At 37.8% G+C, this 20,324-nt stretch overlaps 1 protein-coding gene across 8 annotated transcripts in view; it reads left to right on the top strand.

Annotated features, from left to right (window-relative positions):
- Positions 1-20,324, top strand: part of ANKRD27 (ankyrin repeat domain 27) — a 60,297-nt gene that overhangs the window by 24,380 nt on the left and 15,593 nt on the right. For all 8 annotated transcript variants that reach the window (XR_008735107.1, XM_055726615.1, XM_055726614.1 and 5 more), the window contains exons 3-21: positions 641-751; positions 1,920-2,076; positions 3,532-3,686; positions 3,992-4,051; positions 4,148-4,201; positions 4,290-4,355; positions 4,435-4,511; positions 4,891-5,012; positions 5,554-5,632; positions 6,509-6,641; positions 11,650-11,742; positions 12,563-12,690; positions 13,134-13,216; positions 13,992-14,107; positions 14,893-14,985; positions 15,358-15,555; positions 15,875-15,934; positions 16,043-16,162; positions 19,811-19,855. Coding sequence is in view for 7 of the 8 variants with exons in the window: in XM_055726615.1 (XP_055582590.1) it covers positions 641-751; positions 1,920-2,076; positions 3,532-3,686; positions 3,992-4,051; positions 4,148-4,201; positions 4,290-4,355; positions 4,435-4,511; positions 4,891-5,012; positions 5,554-5,632; positions 6,509-6,641; positions 11,650-11,742; positions 12,563-12,690; positions 13,134-13,216; positions 13,992-14,107; positions 14,893-14,985; positions 15,358-15,555; positions 15,875-15,934; positions 16,043-16,162; positions 19,811-19,855 (1,950 nt within the window). In the remaining variant the exon portion in view is untranslated. The remainder of the gene's footprint in view (positions 1-640; positions 752-1,919; positions 2,077-3,531; positions 3,687-3,991; positions 4,052-4,147; positions 4,202-4,289; positions 4,356-4,434; positions 4,512-4,890; positions 5,013-5,553; positions 5,633-6,508; positions 6,642-11,649; positions 11,743-12,562; positions 12,691-13,133; positions 13,217-13,991; positions 14,108-14,892; positions 14,986-15,357; positions 15,556-15,874; positions 15,935-16,042; positions 16,163-19,810; positions 19,856-20,324) is intronic.

The raw sequence follows: 20,324 nt of genomic DNA, 5'->3' as shown, positions 1-20,324 counted from the left end.
TAAAATCAAGCCTTAAATTGTACAAGGTTCTTTCAATTGTGTATTACTTAAGTATCAGCTTAAGTGATCAGCTGAAGAGTGAAATGCTAAAATCTGTCTGTATTCTAACACCATTTCTGAAAGCTTCTGTGTACTGAAAGGTCTACTTCCTTCATGCTTCTCTTCCTTGACAATGAGATGCATTTCTTTTCAGCGTACATACGGTGTTTGTTGTATTCATGATGTGTTGCTTTCTAATCGGGAATTTGTCTCAAACTGCCAATCTGTTAGTGTGCAGTAGACTCAAGATGTTTCTTATCTTAGATTTTTTTATATTTTCTGATGCATTTTCATTTTAGTTTGAAAATGTACTTCTGTTAGCTGCCAAATTAAGTCATTCAGTGGACTGGTGATAAGTGACTTAAGATTTTTGTCTCTTAGTATTTTTTCCTTTTTTCAGATAAGTCACTAAACTGTGACACACTGGACTGTGTGTCTATCAGTAGCCTTTTATTTTATTTAAACAGAAGCACCCTGTGGCTGCTATACATCTACTAGTAAATGTTTAAGATTCAATTGCTTGCCTCTGAAGGGCAAAAGCTATTGGTGTTTAGCTGGTGATACATGGCATTTCTCTCTCAAACATGATTAACTTTTTTAGGTGTTAGTTCCATGCAAAGGAAGCCTTTCAAGCAACAGTCTTTCCAGCTGCCAGTTTGAATCTTATGTCCTGAAGCCGTTAAAAGAAAATTTTCAAACCGTAAATGGAAAGGTATTTCTGTTTTTAATATTTGATAGTGGGAACTAATGGTTACAGGAGAGGTAGCTAGGAGTTAGGGCTGACTGGTGAAAGTAGGATGTTGCCCGTCTAAGCCAGAGTTCTCAGGGATATACTGCTTTCTAGCAGAAGCTGTGTTTTGGCATGTACACAAGAATAGTTGTTCTGTAGAGATGGTAACACAGCCTTTGATTTCGGCTTACTACTACAGTAAAGCAAGTTTGTCAATTTTGTGAATTCTGTTGTGTGGCAGAAGAGCCTCTGTCACTTAAGAGCTGTTTCTCTAGTTTCCAGGCAAATAGTAACCTGCCTATGTTGTGTGCAGATGCAAGTTCACCAAGACTGAAGACAAAATTACTATGTTATCAAGCTGTGTCTGAGGCCTGATGTATTAATTTGGCTGAGTATGAGTAGAAACTGACTAGTATAGCAGCAAGCCATGATAACAAATGCTAACATTGCATAGGATCACATCTTTTTACTTGCAATTCTGCAGTGCAGTCTGAGATCTTGTACCTGTTTGCAAGCTATCGTCTAGATCAGGGGTCCTCTAACTTCTTAAACAGGGGGCTGGCGCGTGGATGAAGTGGCAGGAGGTCATCTGTGGCTGCTTGGTTTCCCCCTCCAACCCCGGGCGGGGGGCGGTTCTGTAAATACCGGGGGCCGGACTGAGGACCCTGGGGGCCCGTATCCAGCCCGTGGGCTGTAGTTTGAGGACCCCTGATCTAGATCTTCCTACTGCAGATGTCCTCGCTGGAGTTGCTTGAGAAAATAAAGCTGAGCATGGGAAATGTAGACAAGATACGTAGTGTTTTTTCTGAAGCTGGGCTTAGGCCTCAATTTTCAATTGTTTTTCAATTTCTCTTCTACTGAAAGTGCTCTAAAAATCTGCAGATAGTTAGACCTTGGACTGACCTGGGTCTGAATCCTCTTCCAGTAGTAAACTTGCAAAGAAAGTAGGTATAAGCAAGGTTTAGCTAGCTATTGTAGGCTGAAGGAGTCTTTGGTGCCTATACAGCATGAAAATAGGAAATCTCTTGAACTTGGGGCTTTCTTGTCTTGCAAGATTCTCTTCTTTCCCTGGAAATCTATGCGATGCAGATGTCGAAGAGCAACTTTCTTCTGGTGTTTTACCCTTGATCTGTTTTTTGTTTTGCTTCAGGAGATCTTCATACAAGGAAACCTCATCATTTTAGGAACTGGGTTCAATTATCATCTCTCGGTACCCGTTCTTTTTGAGGAAACATTTTACAATGAAAAGGAAGAAAGCTTTAGCATATTGTGCATAGCTCATCCATTGGAAAAATCGGAAAGCTCAAGTATGTATTGGAATGTTAACTTGGTGGTCTTATTTGCACCTTGAGAAAATAAGTATGCTTAATACACTTCATTATGAAAAGTGTTGGCTTGGTTGGAAGTTCTTGGTATTTATTAGCCTGCTGGGGTGCATGTTGGTATGCTGCTGGAGAGAAATATTAATTTGCTGCCAGGCAAACTTAATCCTGTAGGGTCTATGCCCCAGTCTCAGCACTAAAAATAATCTGTGGCATACTTAATCCAGCATGATTTTTTAGCAACGCTCAGTTTAATACTGACTGCTTAAAAAAGGAATTTAGTCTTAGATGTGACGTGCCCTGAGATGCAAGGTGGATGCACAAAAAACTGGAGAGGTAAATTATTTTGTGATTGCTATAGCACAGTTATGTAGTAGGTCTTTTGGTGGTGGTTTGTGCCATTAAGTCAAATGTGCTAATTATTGTCCTAGTACTGAAAGTGCTCTTCATAAGGCTGGAACACTATTTCCAAGGCTAATGTTAAAATGGGATTTCCTTGTGCTTTTGTATAACAATCTGTTTGCTAATTGAAAGGAACAGAAGCTTCTTAAAACACATGCTTTTTCTGAAAAAAAACATCTATGTCTTCCTAAATACATATCTATTTGAAACACATGATTACAAAGTGAAGTAATACTAGGGTAGTGTGAAAATAGTGCTGAGGGAAGTATGAAAGTTTATTCTGAAAAATAAAGCTGGCATACTTATAGGCTGAAATTCTATAAATATCAACCGAAATCTAAAAAATTATTCTTGTGGTGTTCCTTTTTTGGCTATTATTTAACGTGGTTGTACAGCAGTCTTTCAGAAGTGAGGTAATCTGTAATTTGAAATGTGATTTTCAGTGAATGAGATCTAAGCCTGTTATTAGGTGGCTGCCTTGATTGCAAATGAAAGACTTGCCTAGAAAAAATTTTTTTAGAAAAGCAGTATGAATTAAGTGAGGAATCCAATTGTCTTATTCAGAAGGAAAGTGGATTTGGTTCAATGTTTACATGAATCAACTTTGCTTCTCCCATTCGGAGAAAGCATGTCTAAATAAAGAATAGGTTATATAAAAATCCAAGATGGGATTTTTACAGCTCACTTGGAGCACGCTAATGTCCTGCGTGGGCATTCAGTCAATACTGTAATGTGCTTTTCTACTTTCAAGCTTGACTTGGACAACTCATAATCTGAGTGCATGTGGCAATAAATTACCCCAGGGTAAAAAAGAGAAATTAGTTTTAGCTGTTCCAAATAAATACATGGCATAAAAGGTGAGAAAGGCTACTCTAAATGCGATATATCAAATTCTTTTAATTAAAAGCAATACCTTCAGTTATAGTAAGCTGAATTAATGTCTCATTGTACACAAGTTGGCCCCACACATAGGGACAGAAAGTACTTTACCATGCATACATATTAAGCCTATGTGTTAATTCTTGGCTTTCATTTTAGGTGAATCTACAGCTTCATCAAACTCCTATTCTCTTAAAAATATCGAAGATGTTAGAGAATTCTTGGGAAGACATTGTGAGAGATTTGATAAATACATAGGATCTTTCTATAGAACATTTAAAGAACATGAAAGGAAAAGCCTGCGCCACTACATAGTCAGTATCTTGTTGCTTGATGTTTAATTAAATACAATTCACTTCACTGCTTTGGATATCTTTGTCTTATTGAGTGTTTCTGTCAGAGTAGTCTAGACTTGAGGAAGGTGGGAAGGGAGAAAGTACAATTCTTAATTGTAAATGATGTCCTAACTATTATGTAAAGGCAATTTTTCTAGCTAAAAGGCTTACCATACTGCACACTTCGAAGGCAGGGAAGACTTACTTGCTTATTTATGCTTTGTTAGTTCAAGTCAGATTAACCTGAATCTGATTGCTTTTTCTTTTCTCTCCTCTGCCCCCAGGATTCTGTCAATGCACTTTATACCAAATGTCTGCAGCATCTTTTGAGAGATTCGCACTTGGTAAACACTTACTCCACTAAATACATAGTACATAGTGTTACTTAGGCTAAGATTATCTAACTTTCTCCTACTGTTTGCATGGCTTTCCTTTTCTAGAAGATGCTTGCCAAGCAAGAAGAGCAGATGAATCTGATTAAACAAGCAGTTGAAGTAAGCATCTGAAATGAAGGAAAATAATTAGCAAGCTATTTTTAATGCTCTTTCATGCCTAAAGTACTGTGTCTTTTTTTTTCTACAGATGTATATCCACCATGCTATTTATGATCTAGTCTTCAAATACGTTGGGACTATTGAGGCAAGTGAGGTGAGTTTGTTTGATTTGCTGAAGATTAGTTACATTAATCTAATGCATTCTAAAAAACTGTTGCCTTTCTATTGATTAGGATGCTGCTTTTAACAAAATCACGAGGAGCCTTCAAGACCTGCAGCAAAAAGACATTGGAGTGAAACCAGAGTTCAGGTGAGAGAGACTGTGGATTTCTTGGGTCACTGAGATGCTGTCTTAAAATAGGTCTCAGGCCAGCCAAGATGTGTTTTCTTTAGACAATAGCAAGTTTTTCTTACACTTTGTTCCTTTGATGGAAAAGCAAAGCTTTGCAAGTCTCACTTTAGGGCAGGTTTTGCATTGATAATTATCTCCTTTGCTTTTATATTCTTATTCCTCGCTCTCCATCTATAGGGTACAGAAATGCAAGTGTACTTGGAGTACAGATGGAAATATTTTAATACCATTCTTCATTTCAGCTCTGAATAAGTTAAAATTTAGGGTTTGGACATCATGTATGTCCGAAGGACCAGGAACTCTTTATGCTAACCATATCTTTCAAATTATTTTGTAGTTTTAATATACCACGTGCAAAGCGAGAACTGGGTGTGTTGAACAAATGTACTTCCCCTCAACAGAAGCTACTTTGTCTACGAAAAGTGGTACAAATTATTATGCAATCTCCTAGCCAAAGAGGTCAGTAAAGAGTGAATTAATAAGTTTAAACTTTTTTCTTAACCAGTATGCACAAAGCACTTTATATATACAGCTGTTTACATGCCACTTGTGTATTAAACGCCATTAGGCTGGGGTCTGCCTTGCAGGTCTCTAAAAGCAAAACGGAGGTAAGATACTTGTGGGGTGAGGTGGAGTATTTGGTTAGCTTATATGTGCTCTAGCTGGAGCTTGAGAGAAGCTTGCATTTGCTAGGATGTTTTCTCATGCTGAAGAATTGAGCGTGATCAGTTTCACACACCAGAGGATTGTTGCTGGACTGTTCTTGTATATTTGTCCATGTTCCTTGATAATCTTGAAATCAATACTCTTGTTTTTTGGCTCCTGGCAGCGTATTTTAGAGGGGGTTTGAGAAAATTTGAAGGGCTGCCTTGGTTACTTAATGCATTCTCTACTAGTAGAGCTGCCGTTTAATCTTAGGAGGTGGAACTCAATTTATAGGTATTGCAGTTGATTTGAACTATGATATGACTAACATCAGATGTAAATTCTTTTTTTTTAGTTAACATGGAAACCATGTGTGCAGATGATCTTCTCTCTGTTTTGCTGTATTTACTTGTAAAAACAGAAATCCCAAACTGGTATGTAACTATTTTGGCTATACAGTCCTATACGGTATCTTACATGCAATGCTGCTGTATGGGTAAATGTTTCTGAACTTGTAGTAATAACTTGCTGAAAGTGTAAGAGGGGCTGATGTAATGCACAAAACCTATTTTTGTTAGGACAAACTGCAAATGTGTATTACAGGTGTGACCAAATCAAGGACCTATCAGGAATCCTAGTGCTGTTTTTGTTGTTTTGATTCCCAGTCTAGAAAAAAGTTGTAATGGAGGCCATCTCTCTACCAAACCTGCATGTCAGTGTGGGATTCACAGACTGGTCCTTCCTCATCTGTGTTTGCAGCTGTGAAACCTTTATGCAACTTCTAGATGTTTCTCTACATGAAATGTATCAAACTAGGTTTGAACGCTTAAATGATTGCTGCTAGCCTGTACCACTGCATTGATCTCTCCTAACTATCAATAGAAGTATATCTAACCTTTCCACCTGTACCTGAACTGGATTTTAGTGTTGGTGTATCTAGTGTCTCAGATCAGCATTTTTTCCTTGCATCTGTAGCTGTCACTTTACAATGATGTTTGCGGTGCTTGAAACATTGATGTTTGACATGTGAAACAATCTCCTGCTGCTGTTACTTTGTCCTTCATATTCCTTATATTCAGTTAATAACTTCTGAGTAGGTAAGAGATAAGTAGAGATCTGATCCATCTACGAAGCTTAGAATAGCCATAGTATTGCTAGCCTAACAATCTTTCTAGAACAATTTTCTTAACCCACACCTATTGCCTGTCTGAATTGGCTAAGAGGAGTTGCAGTATTAAGATACTACATATCTTAATCATGCAAATACCATCTTGTATTTAGTGGTTCATGGCTTTAACTTTTTATTTCAGGATGGCCAACTTGAGTTACATAAAGAACTTCAGGCTTTGCAGTTCAGTGAAGGATGAATTGGGATACTGTCTAACCTCAATTGAGGCTGCGATAGAATACATACGACAAGGCAACCTCTCTGACAGATCAACAGTAAGCCACTCTTAAAGTCTGTCAAATGTGTATTTGATAAGCTTGACTGTTCCATTGTGAGTGTAAATCAAGTTGGAGTACACAAACAGCTAATGTAAGAATTCCTTTTTTGCACTTAAAATGAGTTGAGGTCACTATACCTGAAACAAATGCTAAAATGATCTAAGGGATTACAATGAAGTCTTAATCCTGTAGCAATACTTGTTGTTCATTGCATGCTCCTTGAGGAAGTAGTTAAATGTCAAGTCTGCCTCTTCATATGATTAGAGGAAAAATGACAGAAAAATTTTCCAGCGGCTCAGTCTTCCTAAGTTTCTCCTGTTTGTACCCTGTATCATGGTTGTGAAAGCAGTGCAGTACTCAAGAGTAGGCATAGCTTAAACAGACTTTTTATTTGATAATTTAAAAAAGCTTAGCTATCCTAGCAAAACATGTTGCAGTGTAATTTAGAATTATTCCGTAAATCTTCATACTCCAAAAATTCACTGTTTGCAGCACAGATTGTTGTACAGAGTTGATAGTTTAATGGGAGTGCAGGGCTATGATAAGGGGATGTTTGAAGGTCAAATTTTGCTCTGAGGATCTTCAGCCAAGCAGGGGCGGGAACTTTGTGGATGCCTGAGTTATTTCCTACTGGGCAACCAGACCTTCTGTCAATCAGGTCAAATCCCTGCAGGCCAATCAAGGATGATAATGTGACTTCAGAAACTTCTGTGACTGAAGAACTTTGTACCTAATTTAGTAAAGGAATCCAGTCTTACTGCTGCTGTAAAGCTTTCTCCTGTTGAAAAATTGGTTTTTGTGATCTGATGTGAAAACCAAAAGGAATGAACTTGGAATCAGAGTGAATTCAATGTGTCTCAGTCTGCCCACATGCAAAGCACTGGAATCTAATGGCAGGGGCCAGAATAATGGCTCAGTGTGCAGGGCTTGGGATGGGACAACCTGGGGCACAGTCTTAAAGAAGAAGCACTTAAACATTTTAGCCTTTTGTTGTTTTTGGTCTTGTCTGGGATCTTTCCATGAACCTGTCATGCATGGATTTGTTTTGTACACTCAAAAAAACCCCCAACCAACCCACTCATTTTGTGTAAAGAGACTGTACTATTTGTCTGTAATGCTGTATTGTTTAAAAAAAAATAAAAAATGATAGTTTAAAAGGAAAACAACCTGCTAAACAGTTTTGCTTCCTGCAGTCACTTGCTATCATTAACAATTAAGATACAAATGGCAGTGCTGGTGGTCTGGGTGGAGGACTGGAACCAAAGTAGAATTGTCTTCCACAGCAATGCCAGCAAGCTGGAAAAAACCCCACCCATACTGCTCTTAAATTTGTAGAACAAAGAGTTTCCTATTAAATGCCTGGTCCTATCCCTCCTTTCATGGCTAAGGATAGCAGGGTTTTTTTTATACTGGGATCACCCTCAAGTAACTTAGGTGCCACTGCGCTTTGTATTTATATCGTATTTATTTCTTTGAGAGATCATATCTTGAAAGATCTACATATTTGGGTAGTCTCATACCGCTTACATTAGTGTTTGCACTAATAAAAGAGCAAGCAAAATGCTTCTGCCCATGCCTCACCTGGGTCAGCTCCTAGACGAGTGCTAGCATGCTAGCTGCTAACTTCCTTGCGTTAGTGTGTATACAGTGAGCATGCGACAGGAACTCCTTTCTTCTATATTGCCTTTCATCAGAGTTAACAGGGCTTGGAGGCAGCACCCTGAGATGGGGTGGAAAACCGTAGAACCTTGAAGACAAGGAAGTAGATAACCCCCTGCCTTCTAGCACAGCTGAAAGAGCCAGACCCCCCTTTAGTGTAGGGTAAGGGAGAAGGTGGCATACAATGAAGAAGAAAATATGTGGCAAATAGCCCATTTGCAGGAATTAAAAAAGGATATTGAGGAGGTGGAGGAACATGGTAGAAGCTTCTGATACCGTTGCTCTCCCTTCATGAACTTAACAGTTGAGGAATTTCCATTGTTCTCTGATGAAGGAGACAACCTTCTGTTTAAAGCAGCAGCAGCTGTCATGTTGATGCCCCATGGTTTTGTTTTTTCCAGATTGTACTGGAAGGGGTTGTGGGGTTTAAGTGAGGAGGAACATGGCCGTGCCCTGGGGCTTCATTACAGTCCCTTGTGTGGCTACACTTAATTTTATGGCTGGCTTCAGACAGACCTTCTGGCAGCTGAGATGCTGTTGTCCAATCCCTAATGGAGCTAACTACATAAAGAAAACTCAGCAGGGACCTACCCTGTGGGATAATGGGTGTATTATCACCCTCATGTCAGTAAGAAGATTTCACTTAAGAGGCACCTGCCGAATCCTTCACCCAAGGTCATACAAGTCTTGGAGAGGCATTTTGGTAGTGGGGAGGAACGGAGCATGTAACTGATAGCACAAACAATTGGGTTTTATTTTCTGGGAGTTGTCAACCTTACTTAATTAGAATTCTAGTTAATAAATATTGGGCCTTAGTCATGTTTCTGTGCACAGCTAATGCTGTAGTTGAGAGGGTTGAAGTAAGGTATAGAGTAGGTAGGTAGAGCCACTAGGGAACAGATATCATCTTGTATGGAAGGAGCTGTCAGAGGCGGTGAGGTTGGCATGGAGGAAGTGCAGGTGGGAAGAGCCAGCAAAGGCAGACTTGAACACAAAATGAGGCTAATAAAGTGTTTTGAGGGGAGGGGGACGGAGGTAATTTCCCCAAGTCATCAGTTACAACCTGTGAAAGTCACCTTGGATAGGTCATTATACAGGTATACTCATATAGGTACATATATTTAATTTATCTAGTATAGTGTTAGATAGAAAGATTGTTAATGTTTGTGTGTGTATTTTCTAGATTATATAGATTTAAAATACCAGGGAGTCCCATTCAAAGCAATTTTTTTTTATATTCTTGGAATGCTAATAAAGCTGGTACAGGCAAGTTTTGTCTTGAAGGCTCAAGCTTGCTTAATATTTCAATTAATACCCGATTCTTCTGCCATTTGAAGATACGTGGTTTTAACTGGGATGGACTTTTTTCTTTCTGATTTATATAATAAGATAATACTTCTACATAAGGACTACAGTCTGAAGTGACTCTGGACTCTATGAAATAATTTTTCCACTTGGGAAATATTTCTCTTGTAAAATACACTGTGAAAGGAACGGTACTAAAACTACAGTAGGTTTTGCTAGTGCATGCTTAGATTCTCCATAGTGAAAGTATAAAGCTCTCTGAGCATCCATATTAGAAATTCTGAGGCTTCAGAAACTTCTATCAGCAGTAAAACTTTCACGCTTTCTTTTCCCACTTAATAACATCTACGTTCAAATATTTCTTGGGGAAGTTATTCCTGATCGCACTGAAGAATCTATCCAAGGAGACTAGTGTTATGCGCTTTGTAATTCTGAAAAGATATGCTTGGGTATCTTCACCTGAAGTACTTAGATTTGAAAAGATTAGCGAATGTTTGTCATCTTCATGTATCTAAACACAAACAACTTACTGTGAAGTACAGATCTGAACTTTTATCTCTAGACCTCACAGGCATGTTTTTAATGACATCGTTTGCTATACAATGGAGGGTTTTTTTAGGCAGCTTTGTGAGAGGCATCTGTTAATTTTGAAACTTGAGAGATCTAATTTCTAGAAAACCTGATTTTTTTCATCTTTGGTGTTCAAGGGATGTTTATTTGCAGTTCACTAGTTTCTTAAACTCCTTGCTGACTTACTGATGTTAAGAGCAGAGTTGGACTGTTTTTTACTCATTTGTATCTGGTCTTTGCAGACTTAATTTTAGAAGATATAGCCTGCATCCTAAACCATCAAAGTTTATCTGATACATGGGCATCTATCTGAAGTGAGATAGTCTTCAGTTTGATGGATGCTGGGAGTCTTTCCATTCCTAGGGACATAGTCGTTATCCAAGAACGACATTCAACGAATTTATGTTCACTGCCTGTCATAAGCAGTAGCTGATCAGAATCGAATATGTGCAAGTGTTTCCATCTGCTTTCTTAGAAAACGTTTTCTTTAGATTGCTGTTTTATTTCATGTGAGGTTCAATATTGCCATTTCAAAATCTGATTCTACTTAAGAACTTCCATCTGGTTTTTTAAAGCATGTATATTCTTTAGTGCATCCTGAGGTGTACCTTCAGATTTCTTAGGAAATGAGAAGTCATGATGTGAGAGTTGCACTACATGTCTGCTTAGCTCAGTCTCCCATTTGTAAGTGACCGGTAGGAAACACTGTATGAGTGAGTGTTGGAGAATAATGCTTCACCTGGTGCAGTTCTTTATTTTCCAGCAAGTGGCAGAGTGTTCAGCAGAGTCTTTGTTTCAGAGTTGTATCTCGGTCAACTTTTTTAATAGCCATCATGTAGACATGTCTTACATGAATTTGTCTAATGCCTTTTTGGGTTTATTTATATTTTCAATTTTTGCAACATCCTATGGCAATGATTTCTACAACAAACAACATTTTTTCCTCTTCTCCCCACTCCCTCCCCAGACCTAATGTGTTATGATTTTGATGGGCGTACCGGTTCTTACGTTTTGAGGAATAACAGATATTCATTCTTTGCATGTTTTCTTTGAACTTTTTGTGATATTTACAGGCCAGTTGCACAGTCAAATCTTTTCCAGAATGAAGAATCTTAATTCTCCTAATGAGAAAGCTGCATTGCACCTCTTACAGTTCTTGTTGTCTTTTATGTTTTTTCTAGTTTTGTTGTGTTCTTTAGGTGGTACAACCATAATTTCATTAATGCTCAGCTAGTTCATGGAGAATTACAGTAAAGGTGAACATCTACTTAGTATTTCTTTAAACACTAGGTGTGTGATCTTTTAAGTCTTAGAATCCTAAATGTGAAACTGATTTAGGTTTTATGTGCATCTGACAAGTTATAAGTGGTAAATATAGTGTTTAATATTTTTAGAAGTTATTTTGACCGTTAAGGTACTTTTTGCCTGTAAATGGGTAGATAAGTAATCAATCTATGTATTTTATTTTTAGGAATCTGAGAGACTGTGTGACAAGCTGCTTTTAAGACAAAGGATGAACTTGTTGTCCCAGATGTCTGCTACTCCAATAGATTGCTTATTTAAGGTTAATAACTTTTATGGCAGAATATATATGTACTTAAGTATTGCATGTTTATACCCCTTCCTTTCAGTGATTTTCTGAAATGTAGTGCAGTGTTAATTAATTACTACTGCAAAATATGTTTTAGTAGGTGCTAAAAGTGTGTTTTGAATTTAGTGCATTTCTGTGCCAAAATGTTACCAAGTTAATATAATCTTACGGATTTGAGCATGTTACACGAAATACCAAAGCAAATGAGGATGAAACGCTCCTGCTGTTGGTACTGATTGGCTCATTTAATGCACAGATGTGGTATTGCTATCTGGATGTCTCTCACAGCTCTTGATGCTTGAAATTGAAAGAGCTTTCTGAAATAATTTAAATGTGGTCACCTGACAGCTACTTCATATTATATGTTAATCTCATATTGTCATCCTAAAAGAATTTTGCCTATACAAGGACACAAAGCAGAGCTTCTAATTATATGTGTTCACAGCTTATGGCTAGAGACTCAGTAATTTTGTAGAAATGTTTTTGCACAGAGGGAGCTCAATTTCGTGATGGAGTCTAAAGAGAACAATAAGAATTGTTTTAATTTTTTATAGAAAGCGAAGTAAGCCAAGAACAGATTCTTTTTAATACTGAATGCCCATTAGGGGGTTTTGTGCTGTGATATTGTGCGTTTCTGCTTTCTAGTGCTTGAATTCATGTCTTTTATAATCGGTTCCTTTTGTTTTGTGCTTCAGTAAATGACTGGTTTTTTGTGGGTTTTTTCTTTTTTTTCTTTAAAAGGAGTCTTAATATATTGATCCCTCATTCTCTTTCTTCTTGTGGCTTTGTGTAGCATATTGCTTCAGGTAATCAGGAGGAAGTGGAGCGATTACTAAGTCAAGGTGACAGTGATAAGGACACTGTACAGAAAATGTGTCATCCGCTCTGTTACTGTGACAAATGTGAAAAGCTAGTTTCTGGGTAAGTGCTTTCCATCTCCACAAATACACAAAAAGCTACGTGAAAGTTTTAATCTAAGATCTGCTTTAGAAAGTATACTCCTTTTGCTTGTAGAGGAAGTTAGTAGCACTTCAGGAGGTAGTAGAGTATACGTTTGTGTGGTTTGAAAAAGCAGAAGAAATATCAGGGGAATATTGAGTGCCTTGGAACCAGCCAATTTTGCGATGGAGGCTGTATGTCCTTTGGTGAATGTGGTGTGAAATGTTTCTCCTTTTGAACCTAACTTAAACATTTTGGACAAACCCCACATCTCTTAACAAAACGTAAACCTGTGTGGAGAAGGATAAAGGATAAAAAGTTCCAAAATCAGGTTTTTGTCAGCTTTGGCATTTTTTTCTCATTCTCTTCCCCTTACCACTGCTGCATAGGTAACTGAGCTGCTTTTAAACCATTGTGTTTTAAAGGAAACTGAATGATCCTTCCATTATCACTCCATTTTCCCGAGATGACCGGGGGTACACACCACTTCATATAGCTGCTATTTGTGGTGAGTATTGTTGGTTTTCTTCACTTGTGTTTTCTTCTGCTTGTGTTTCTTATTTTTATGTTAGCATGTTTTCCAGCTTTGCATTAAAAGGGTGAATTTTGCATGAAAGTGTTTTCAGCTTATTTGCTATGGAAACTGGTATGTTGGCCCAGACTGGAGCTGCTGTATCTTCTTTTAAGCTCAGTTTCTTCTGGCCGAGTTAGTGTTTCTTTGCTGGCTGTTTACTTCTGCCTTAGTGGCTACCACAGCATTTCTTCCTTCAGCTGTGAAAAAAGTGAAAATATGTCATCGGAAACCAGTCTTGTTTTACAGACCTGGCAGATTGAGAAATTAATCATTCCTCTCTCCTGCAGCTAGCTATGCATGTACCATCTCCTGTACTGTACTGTTCATTATGCCATTGATCTTACATTTATTAGAAGATGTACTAATTTTCTTAGTGAGTTTTTAAAAATAAATAATTCCCTTTTTTCATTATTATCTTGAATCCCAATAGGAGAATGCTTTGTGTGACGTGGCTTTATTTTCCCTTCTTTTCTAAGTCATAAGATGCAAGCATAGTTTGCTTTTAGCTGGAGGTTCTTTTACGGAGCTTTGATCTTGGGTAATCTGCAACAAAAATACAAGTACCAAAGTAGTGACTATACAGTATGTAGAAACATAGTATGCAGAAATGCAGGGTATCTTGCTTTATAGTTCATGCTTGAATGTGAAGAGTAGCAATGTTCTTCTGCAAAGTTCACTTCTTTCTTTTAATGTCTGCCTATTTTTGAAGGGCAAACATCATTAGTGGATTTACTAGTAGCCAAAGGAGCCATCGTCAATGCCACAGATTACCATGGTTCAACTCCACTTCACCTTGCCTGTCAGAAGGGATATCAAAATGTTACAGTAAGCACCAAAAGACTTAATTAGAAATAAAAATAAGTACTTAAATATATGACTCTTAACTAAGCTGTTGTATTGTTACTGTCATTTAGGTCTTCTGAGAAGCTGTTACCAGAACTCTGTACCCTGTCAGAATTTGAGGATCTTTTATCATTGTAGTTTGCATATTTTATTTTCTCCTATACTGCAAGGTTTACAGCCATTTGTAATAACCAAGCAATTGACAGCTATCGCTATGCATGCCAGATCATTTGTCCAGTTCAGTAGTACAAATCTAATGCACAGTACAAACGGAGAGCCTGTTAACTTCTTTGCTCTTGATTAAGACAGAACAACCATTGCAGTCATTGGAATAAATTAAATGACTTTGCATTGTGTTTAGGATAGACTGTGTAACTACGTTAATTACTGTGTACCTGGATTTTGTATATGTGAGATTCTTCAGTTAGCATTGCTGAAATTAAGCTGTGTCTTCACTTGTATAGGCTCCTAAAATACAGGATAAATTATTGTGCAGTATATGTATTGTAGTGTTTGCTGCAGCAGATGATTCATTTTTTCAATGACAACTCTGAATATGTAAGAAGCAGGTTATAGTTGCTTCTTAGGGTAGGGCAAAACCAGTACTGTAATGCCAAGAGGGTAGCATCTAAAACAGGAGAGACAGCTGATTTTTTGTGAAGTGCTTCATCATGCTGGAAACCTAAAGGAATCCACAGAGTAACAATTGTTTGTCCATTAATTTTTTATTTACTTAAATGTCTACTTTTTTTTTTTTTTCTTTTAAGCTTCTCTTATTGCACTATAAGGCAAGTACTGATGTTCAGGACAATAATGGAAATACTCCACTTCATTTAGCCTGCACTTACGGTCATGAGGATGTAAGTAATTGTTTTGTAACAAACTAAATAGTCTAATGGATTGGAATTACACTGTGATGCGAATTTGCAGTAAACTTACATATTGTAAAAAGTAAATAAAAAAGATTTGAAGGCTAACTAATGCTGTAAATGAGGACTTTATTCAGTAGTTCATAGCAATTTTTATTATGCATTCACATTAAAGATAGTAGTATTGTGCAAGTTTAGTTGAGTTATTTAACTCTTCTTTTAATGACACTGAACTATAAAAGCCTGCCCATTAGGCAATGGATTATATGAGCAGCAATGAAAAAAACCTTTTTAAGATTGTACATGTTATATGAATTGAGAGACAATACTATAATTTATTGATAGCTTTCCTTTTCTTTCCAGTGCGTCAAAGCTTTAGTCTACTATGATGTCCATTCCTGTAGACTAGATATTGGTAATGAAAAGGGAGATACTCCTCTCCATATAGCTGCTCGTTGGGGCTATCAAGGGATCATAGAAGTGCTTTTGCAAAATGGGGCAAATCCAGAAATTCAAAACCGGATGAAGGAGACTTCCCTACAGTGTGCACTAAATTCCAAGGTATTCTTCTTTATCTTCTGTCCTGTTTTCTTTCTGATGCAGTTCCATGGAGGTGTAGATGCTTACCTGCTAATAGAATTTTGTGGTCTGGTACTATTAAAGTAAAAATGTGTGTTTCATTTTAAGGAGGAAGGGTCACATTTTAAATCTAATGGCATAAATACAGTTTGTGGTATAGAACATAAACTTGTAAATGGGTATTTTTAGTCTGCTCTGTCATAACCAGTTAGTGGTACTAGGTTGTTGGCTAATTTGTGTTTCCGTCGGTAGATTCGTCTTTCAGTGGAGTTACGCTGATTCTCTTAATATTTTTATGCAGATTTTGTCATTGATGGAATTAAACTATCTAACGTTTGAAAGAGGACAGAGTGCTTCTGAGGTAAGAACCAATGCAAGTTGCTGAACGTTTTTTTGCCTATGTTTAACCTGCTTAATCTGATAAGTAACTTTTTCTGTTTTGGTTTGGTTTTTGTTCCCTAATTTTAAGTCACCGCTTAGGTCCCCTCAGCGCTCAACAGAAACTTTCAGCAGAGGATCATCTGTCTCAAGCCTGTCCTCAGCATCAACTGATATAAGGCAAGAAGAAGTAAAAAATAGTTACAAAGAGGTAAGACTGAGGTGTAAGTGTTGACAATAAGCAAAGTATAGGTGGGTAGAGTGATATTTCACAACACTGTTTTAAACTGTTTCTTTGCTTTCTGTCTGGTTTGGAAAATTTTATGCTGCTTTTCTCTGGTGCTTGTCATTTCAGTATCTAAACACTATTTTTGTATGGTATCAACTGCTCAGCACATTATTTCTGGGGGAAATTTGAAAGCATATTTGGAACAGTGTTCAGATTTACTGCCATTAACTACATAATTTCAGAATTTATTGAGGTTTACAAATTGATAACGGCAGTCAGTGCCCCAAGGACCTTGCTGTCCTGTCCAGGAATTAAATGCTATTGTTAGCTTACAAAATCTGTCAGGGAAGAGACACTCATACAGGCATACTGGCAAACAGCTTAACAAGCTAGAAAGTTAAGACAAACTTTCAAAATAGGTGTGATCAAATCACATAGGAAATCAGTTTTGAAACATGTGAAGAAGTACACGCTATATACTAATATGTTGCACATATGTGTTTGCTGATTTTGGTCTGTCCACACCAACCAAGATGCTGTCCTCTGAATTTTTTCATGTGAGACCTCAGAATCATACTTTCCATTTATCCCCTCCTAAGACTGTCATATCAGCACTCCTTCCGATGCTTCTCTCATTATTTTTTTCCTTCCTCCTGTTCCATTTTTTCCCAAATTGACATCCTTAGTATTTTTGTTTCTCTCCATATTACCTCTACATTCAAATTCTTCCTTTTCCTGCTATTAAAAGGTTCTTCTCTTGCCAAAAGTTTCTTTTTTCTAAAAATGTTCAAGCAACTCAAGGATGTAATGTTTGACTGGACAGTATTACTTCACACTTCATTATCAAGTATTTATGAGAGCCTGGGTGTAGGAGTGTACCCCTCTGTTTGTACAGAGTCAAGTACCTGAAGGTCTAATGTATGTAAAAGTTTGCCTCATATTTTGAGGATTTATTTTTCCTTAAAGGAACAAACTCATCTCACCCAAAACCTAAGACTACTTCAAACCATGTAAAAAGATTACAAGCAGATTACGCTTTAGATTCTTAGGGTTAACGACCTTCTCCTGTAATCCAGCTTTCGTTCATTTCTGTGTGCCAAGTTTCACACGGGCTCACTGCTCTGATTCTGTGTAAGCACAGAGGCAAGGGCGTAATCATGAGACAGCTCCGTGAAGGGAATGCCACTGGAAGTTACTGGAAGCTGTTAAGGTCAGTTTTCTAGACTTCAAGGCCGTGGATTAGAGGATGCAGTTAGATCTTTATTAGTCATTGCTACAGGTGAATTAAACTTTGCTAAAATGAGCATACACCAGTTACGGTGTGTGTCTTGTATGTGGCTTGTTTACAACTTGGAAAAGAGAGAGCAAAAGAGCCAGACGTGTCAATTTGGAACTTTCTCTGTTGGAAATAATAAATCCTTGCACAATTTCTGTTCAGCAGCAGAAAAACTGAGCGTTTGAGTGAATTGCAGTAGATTTGTTTTGTCTATTTTTACCTTTAAAGGAAGGTACTTCTGTTCCATGGGGGAGTGAGAAAGCAAACTGGGAAGATGGGGAAATGCATGTAGCAGACATTTTGCCCTAAGTACTCTTAGTAAATTATCTATAAGCTGCATAACAGATGTTGTATGCTGCTCCACTGCTAGCGCCTGAGGCAGTTTTTAGAACTGTAAGGAAGTTGTTATTTTTGGAAATAAATTATAAGAGCTTGTGGGTCACTTGCTATTACTGTTAGGCATCTTGCATGTGATAAGACTGGCTCCTGAAAAATCATCAAGACCTTTACATTCTACAGTGACATTATCCTGTATGATTAGGGGAAATTTATGGGAGGCACAGATCTCCCTAGTGTATATAGTCCATTTTAGATGTGTGTGTGTAGATAATGGGATTCAGCTCACCTAACTCCAGATGTTCAAAAGACAATTGTCTTAATTTTTGACATCTATTTTCTCTCCTTAGTCAGCGGAGAGAAATCAGTACCTCCAGAGAGGAATTAATCTCAAATTAGTGTGAGCCGAGCTGCGCTCAGGTGTCATTTGTTGACTGCATTCTGTTTTGTAGTTACCAGAGGAGGAGTTTAAGTAACTGGCTTAGATTTAAACAGCTGACTTCTAGACATTCGAAGTTAGGAAAGAGGGATCTTGCCTTCAGTGCCTAGTGCACGACTTCAAGGAACATCACCTTGTGTTAGAAAGGTAATGATAAAATAAAACTTAGCAGCTTTCCTAATAAAGATAAAAATGGATAGAGAGATTTAATCTAGCCGCTGATCTTTCAGCTGTAAATATATCCTGTTCTGCTAAAACCCTGAAGAAAGAGATAAGACCAGTAAAGCACAAGTTCCTTTTAGTCTCATTCTGCCTTGTTTGCTTTACCAAACACTGCAGTCACAGTTAGCAAGATAGTTATTTCTAGATAAAGGTTGAAATGTGACTGTAGCTCTGACCCCATGGCGTTTTCACCTTGCAAGATGTTTCTTAATATTGAAACAATTTTGTTTACACAGCAGCATCTTTGATAATTCTAGCACAGTGCTAGAATAATTTGCTATAATGCTGAAACAAACATTCACAAAGCTTAATAAATGATTCTTCCAGTCTGCAGAGGCTGGACAAGTTGCCTATTGATAGTACTAATGGACTTTCCCTGCTCTTTTCCTGGCACCTGTCTCATTTCTATGAGGTTAGATCTGAACTTCTTCATGTGAGAGAGTCAGAGGAGAGGCAGGGAGACAAGCACGTCTCATTTTTCTGCTTTTGCAAGATCGGAAGAATCAGGGGAATGGCATCAGTGCACCGCAGAGCATCTTCCATCATTTCTTCTCTGCACTTGCCTCTTTCCCCCTTGCAGAGCTCATAAACAGGAGAATACCAACACCAAGCAGTCATGCCCAGGCATTAGCTGGCCTGAGCATACACGTCTTTAATTGGTGTAATGGTGGTACCCTGGAATAACTCTTGGAGCTGAAGAGACCTGGCTTTTGCTAATGCATATCCTTTGATATTTATATCTTTACAGATTTTAAGTAGGAGAACAAATTTCATACTTACAATCAAGTTAGATTTGTAAATGTTTGGGTTATTAACATAGGAATAAACCAGTGATCTGCAGGTGAGCAACTGGAAAACTGTTTTTTCATTCTTAAACTGTTGTTTCTCAAATAGCAAAATAAAACCTGCCGTCTTTGTGCTTCTGCTAGCATGTAGTAGTTCAGCTAGAGTCCAAACAGTAGTAGTGTTTATCAGGGTAGAAATTGGTCTTGAGTAGGGATTTTTCATGTTAGGTTCACAACAGAAATGCATGGTCAGCTGCTGCTGAAGCAGCATAAAAATGTGTATCACCTGACATGGCTTTGTTTGCATGGACTACGTGCCCTGTGTTTAGGTGAGTTCTGGTTATCTTTAACTAAGCAAGTCAGAGATCATCCAGTGTTCACAGGCCTTGCACAGCTTTTGTGCTTCATAAAAGGAGAAGGCTTTTCCTTTAAAACTTTATCAACAAATATGAAATGGGCCAGCAGTAATCCTACCACATGAGCTTAGGAGGTTAGTAAAGGACACAGGATTTTCTGTGTCCTTCTTAATACCAATACTAGCAAAGCAAATTAATTGTTTTCTTCATACGTAGGTGGAAAAACTCCTAAGAGCAGTTGCAGATGGAGATCTGGAAATGGTAAGTCTTAGCATGGCTGTTGAGTGTTGTTGAATTTTAATTTACCTCATTCAAATTGAGGAAGTTATTTGTAAATAATATGAAGTAAAGAATGCTTTGGGTACTACCTTCCTTCAGCAACTCAGCTCATTTTCTATAAAGAATATTCACTCTGTGTCCCCATATTATTTTACATACAGTGCTTTAAGGCCCATTATTTTGACATTTCCATGACCTCTTGCACTAACAAAATTACTTTAAATTGGATAATTTCTTTTTTAGAAGGCCTTTTGTTTAAAAATCTATGTTTAGTCACCTGTAGGAGGTCCAAAGAGCTTGGGAAGAGTAACAAGGCAGGCGTGTTGAAAGGAAAGAGTAATTTATTTGCTTGCAGGTGCTCAAGCTGCACTACCAAATGCTGTTGTTAGATGGGGAGTATGGTGCGTTGCAGAACAGTAAAAAGATACGTATACTGAGGTCACAGTGTTGG

The sequence above is a fragment of the Falco cherrug genome, chromosome 14 (assembly GCF_023634085.1).
Source record: "Falco cherrug isolate bFalChe1 chromosome 14, bFalChe1.pri, whole genome shotgun sequence".
In the NCBI taxonomy this organism is placed as follows: domain Eukaryota; kingdom Metazoa; phylum Chordata; class Aves; order Falconiformes; family Falconidae; genus Falco; species Falco cherrug.
The sequence above is the reverse complement of the archived record's forward strand: the minus strand, read 5'-3'. Positions and strand labels throughout refer to the sequence as shown.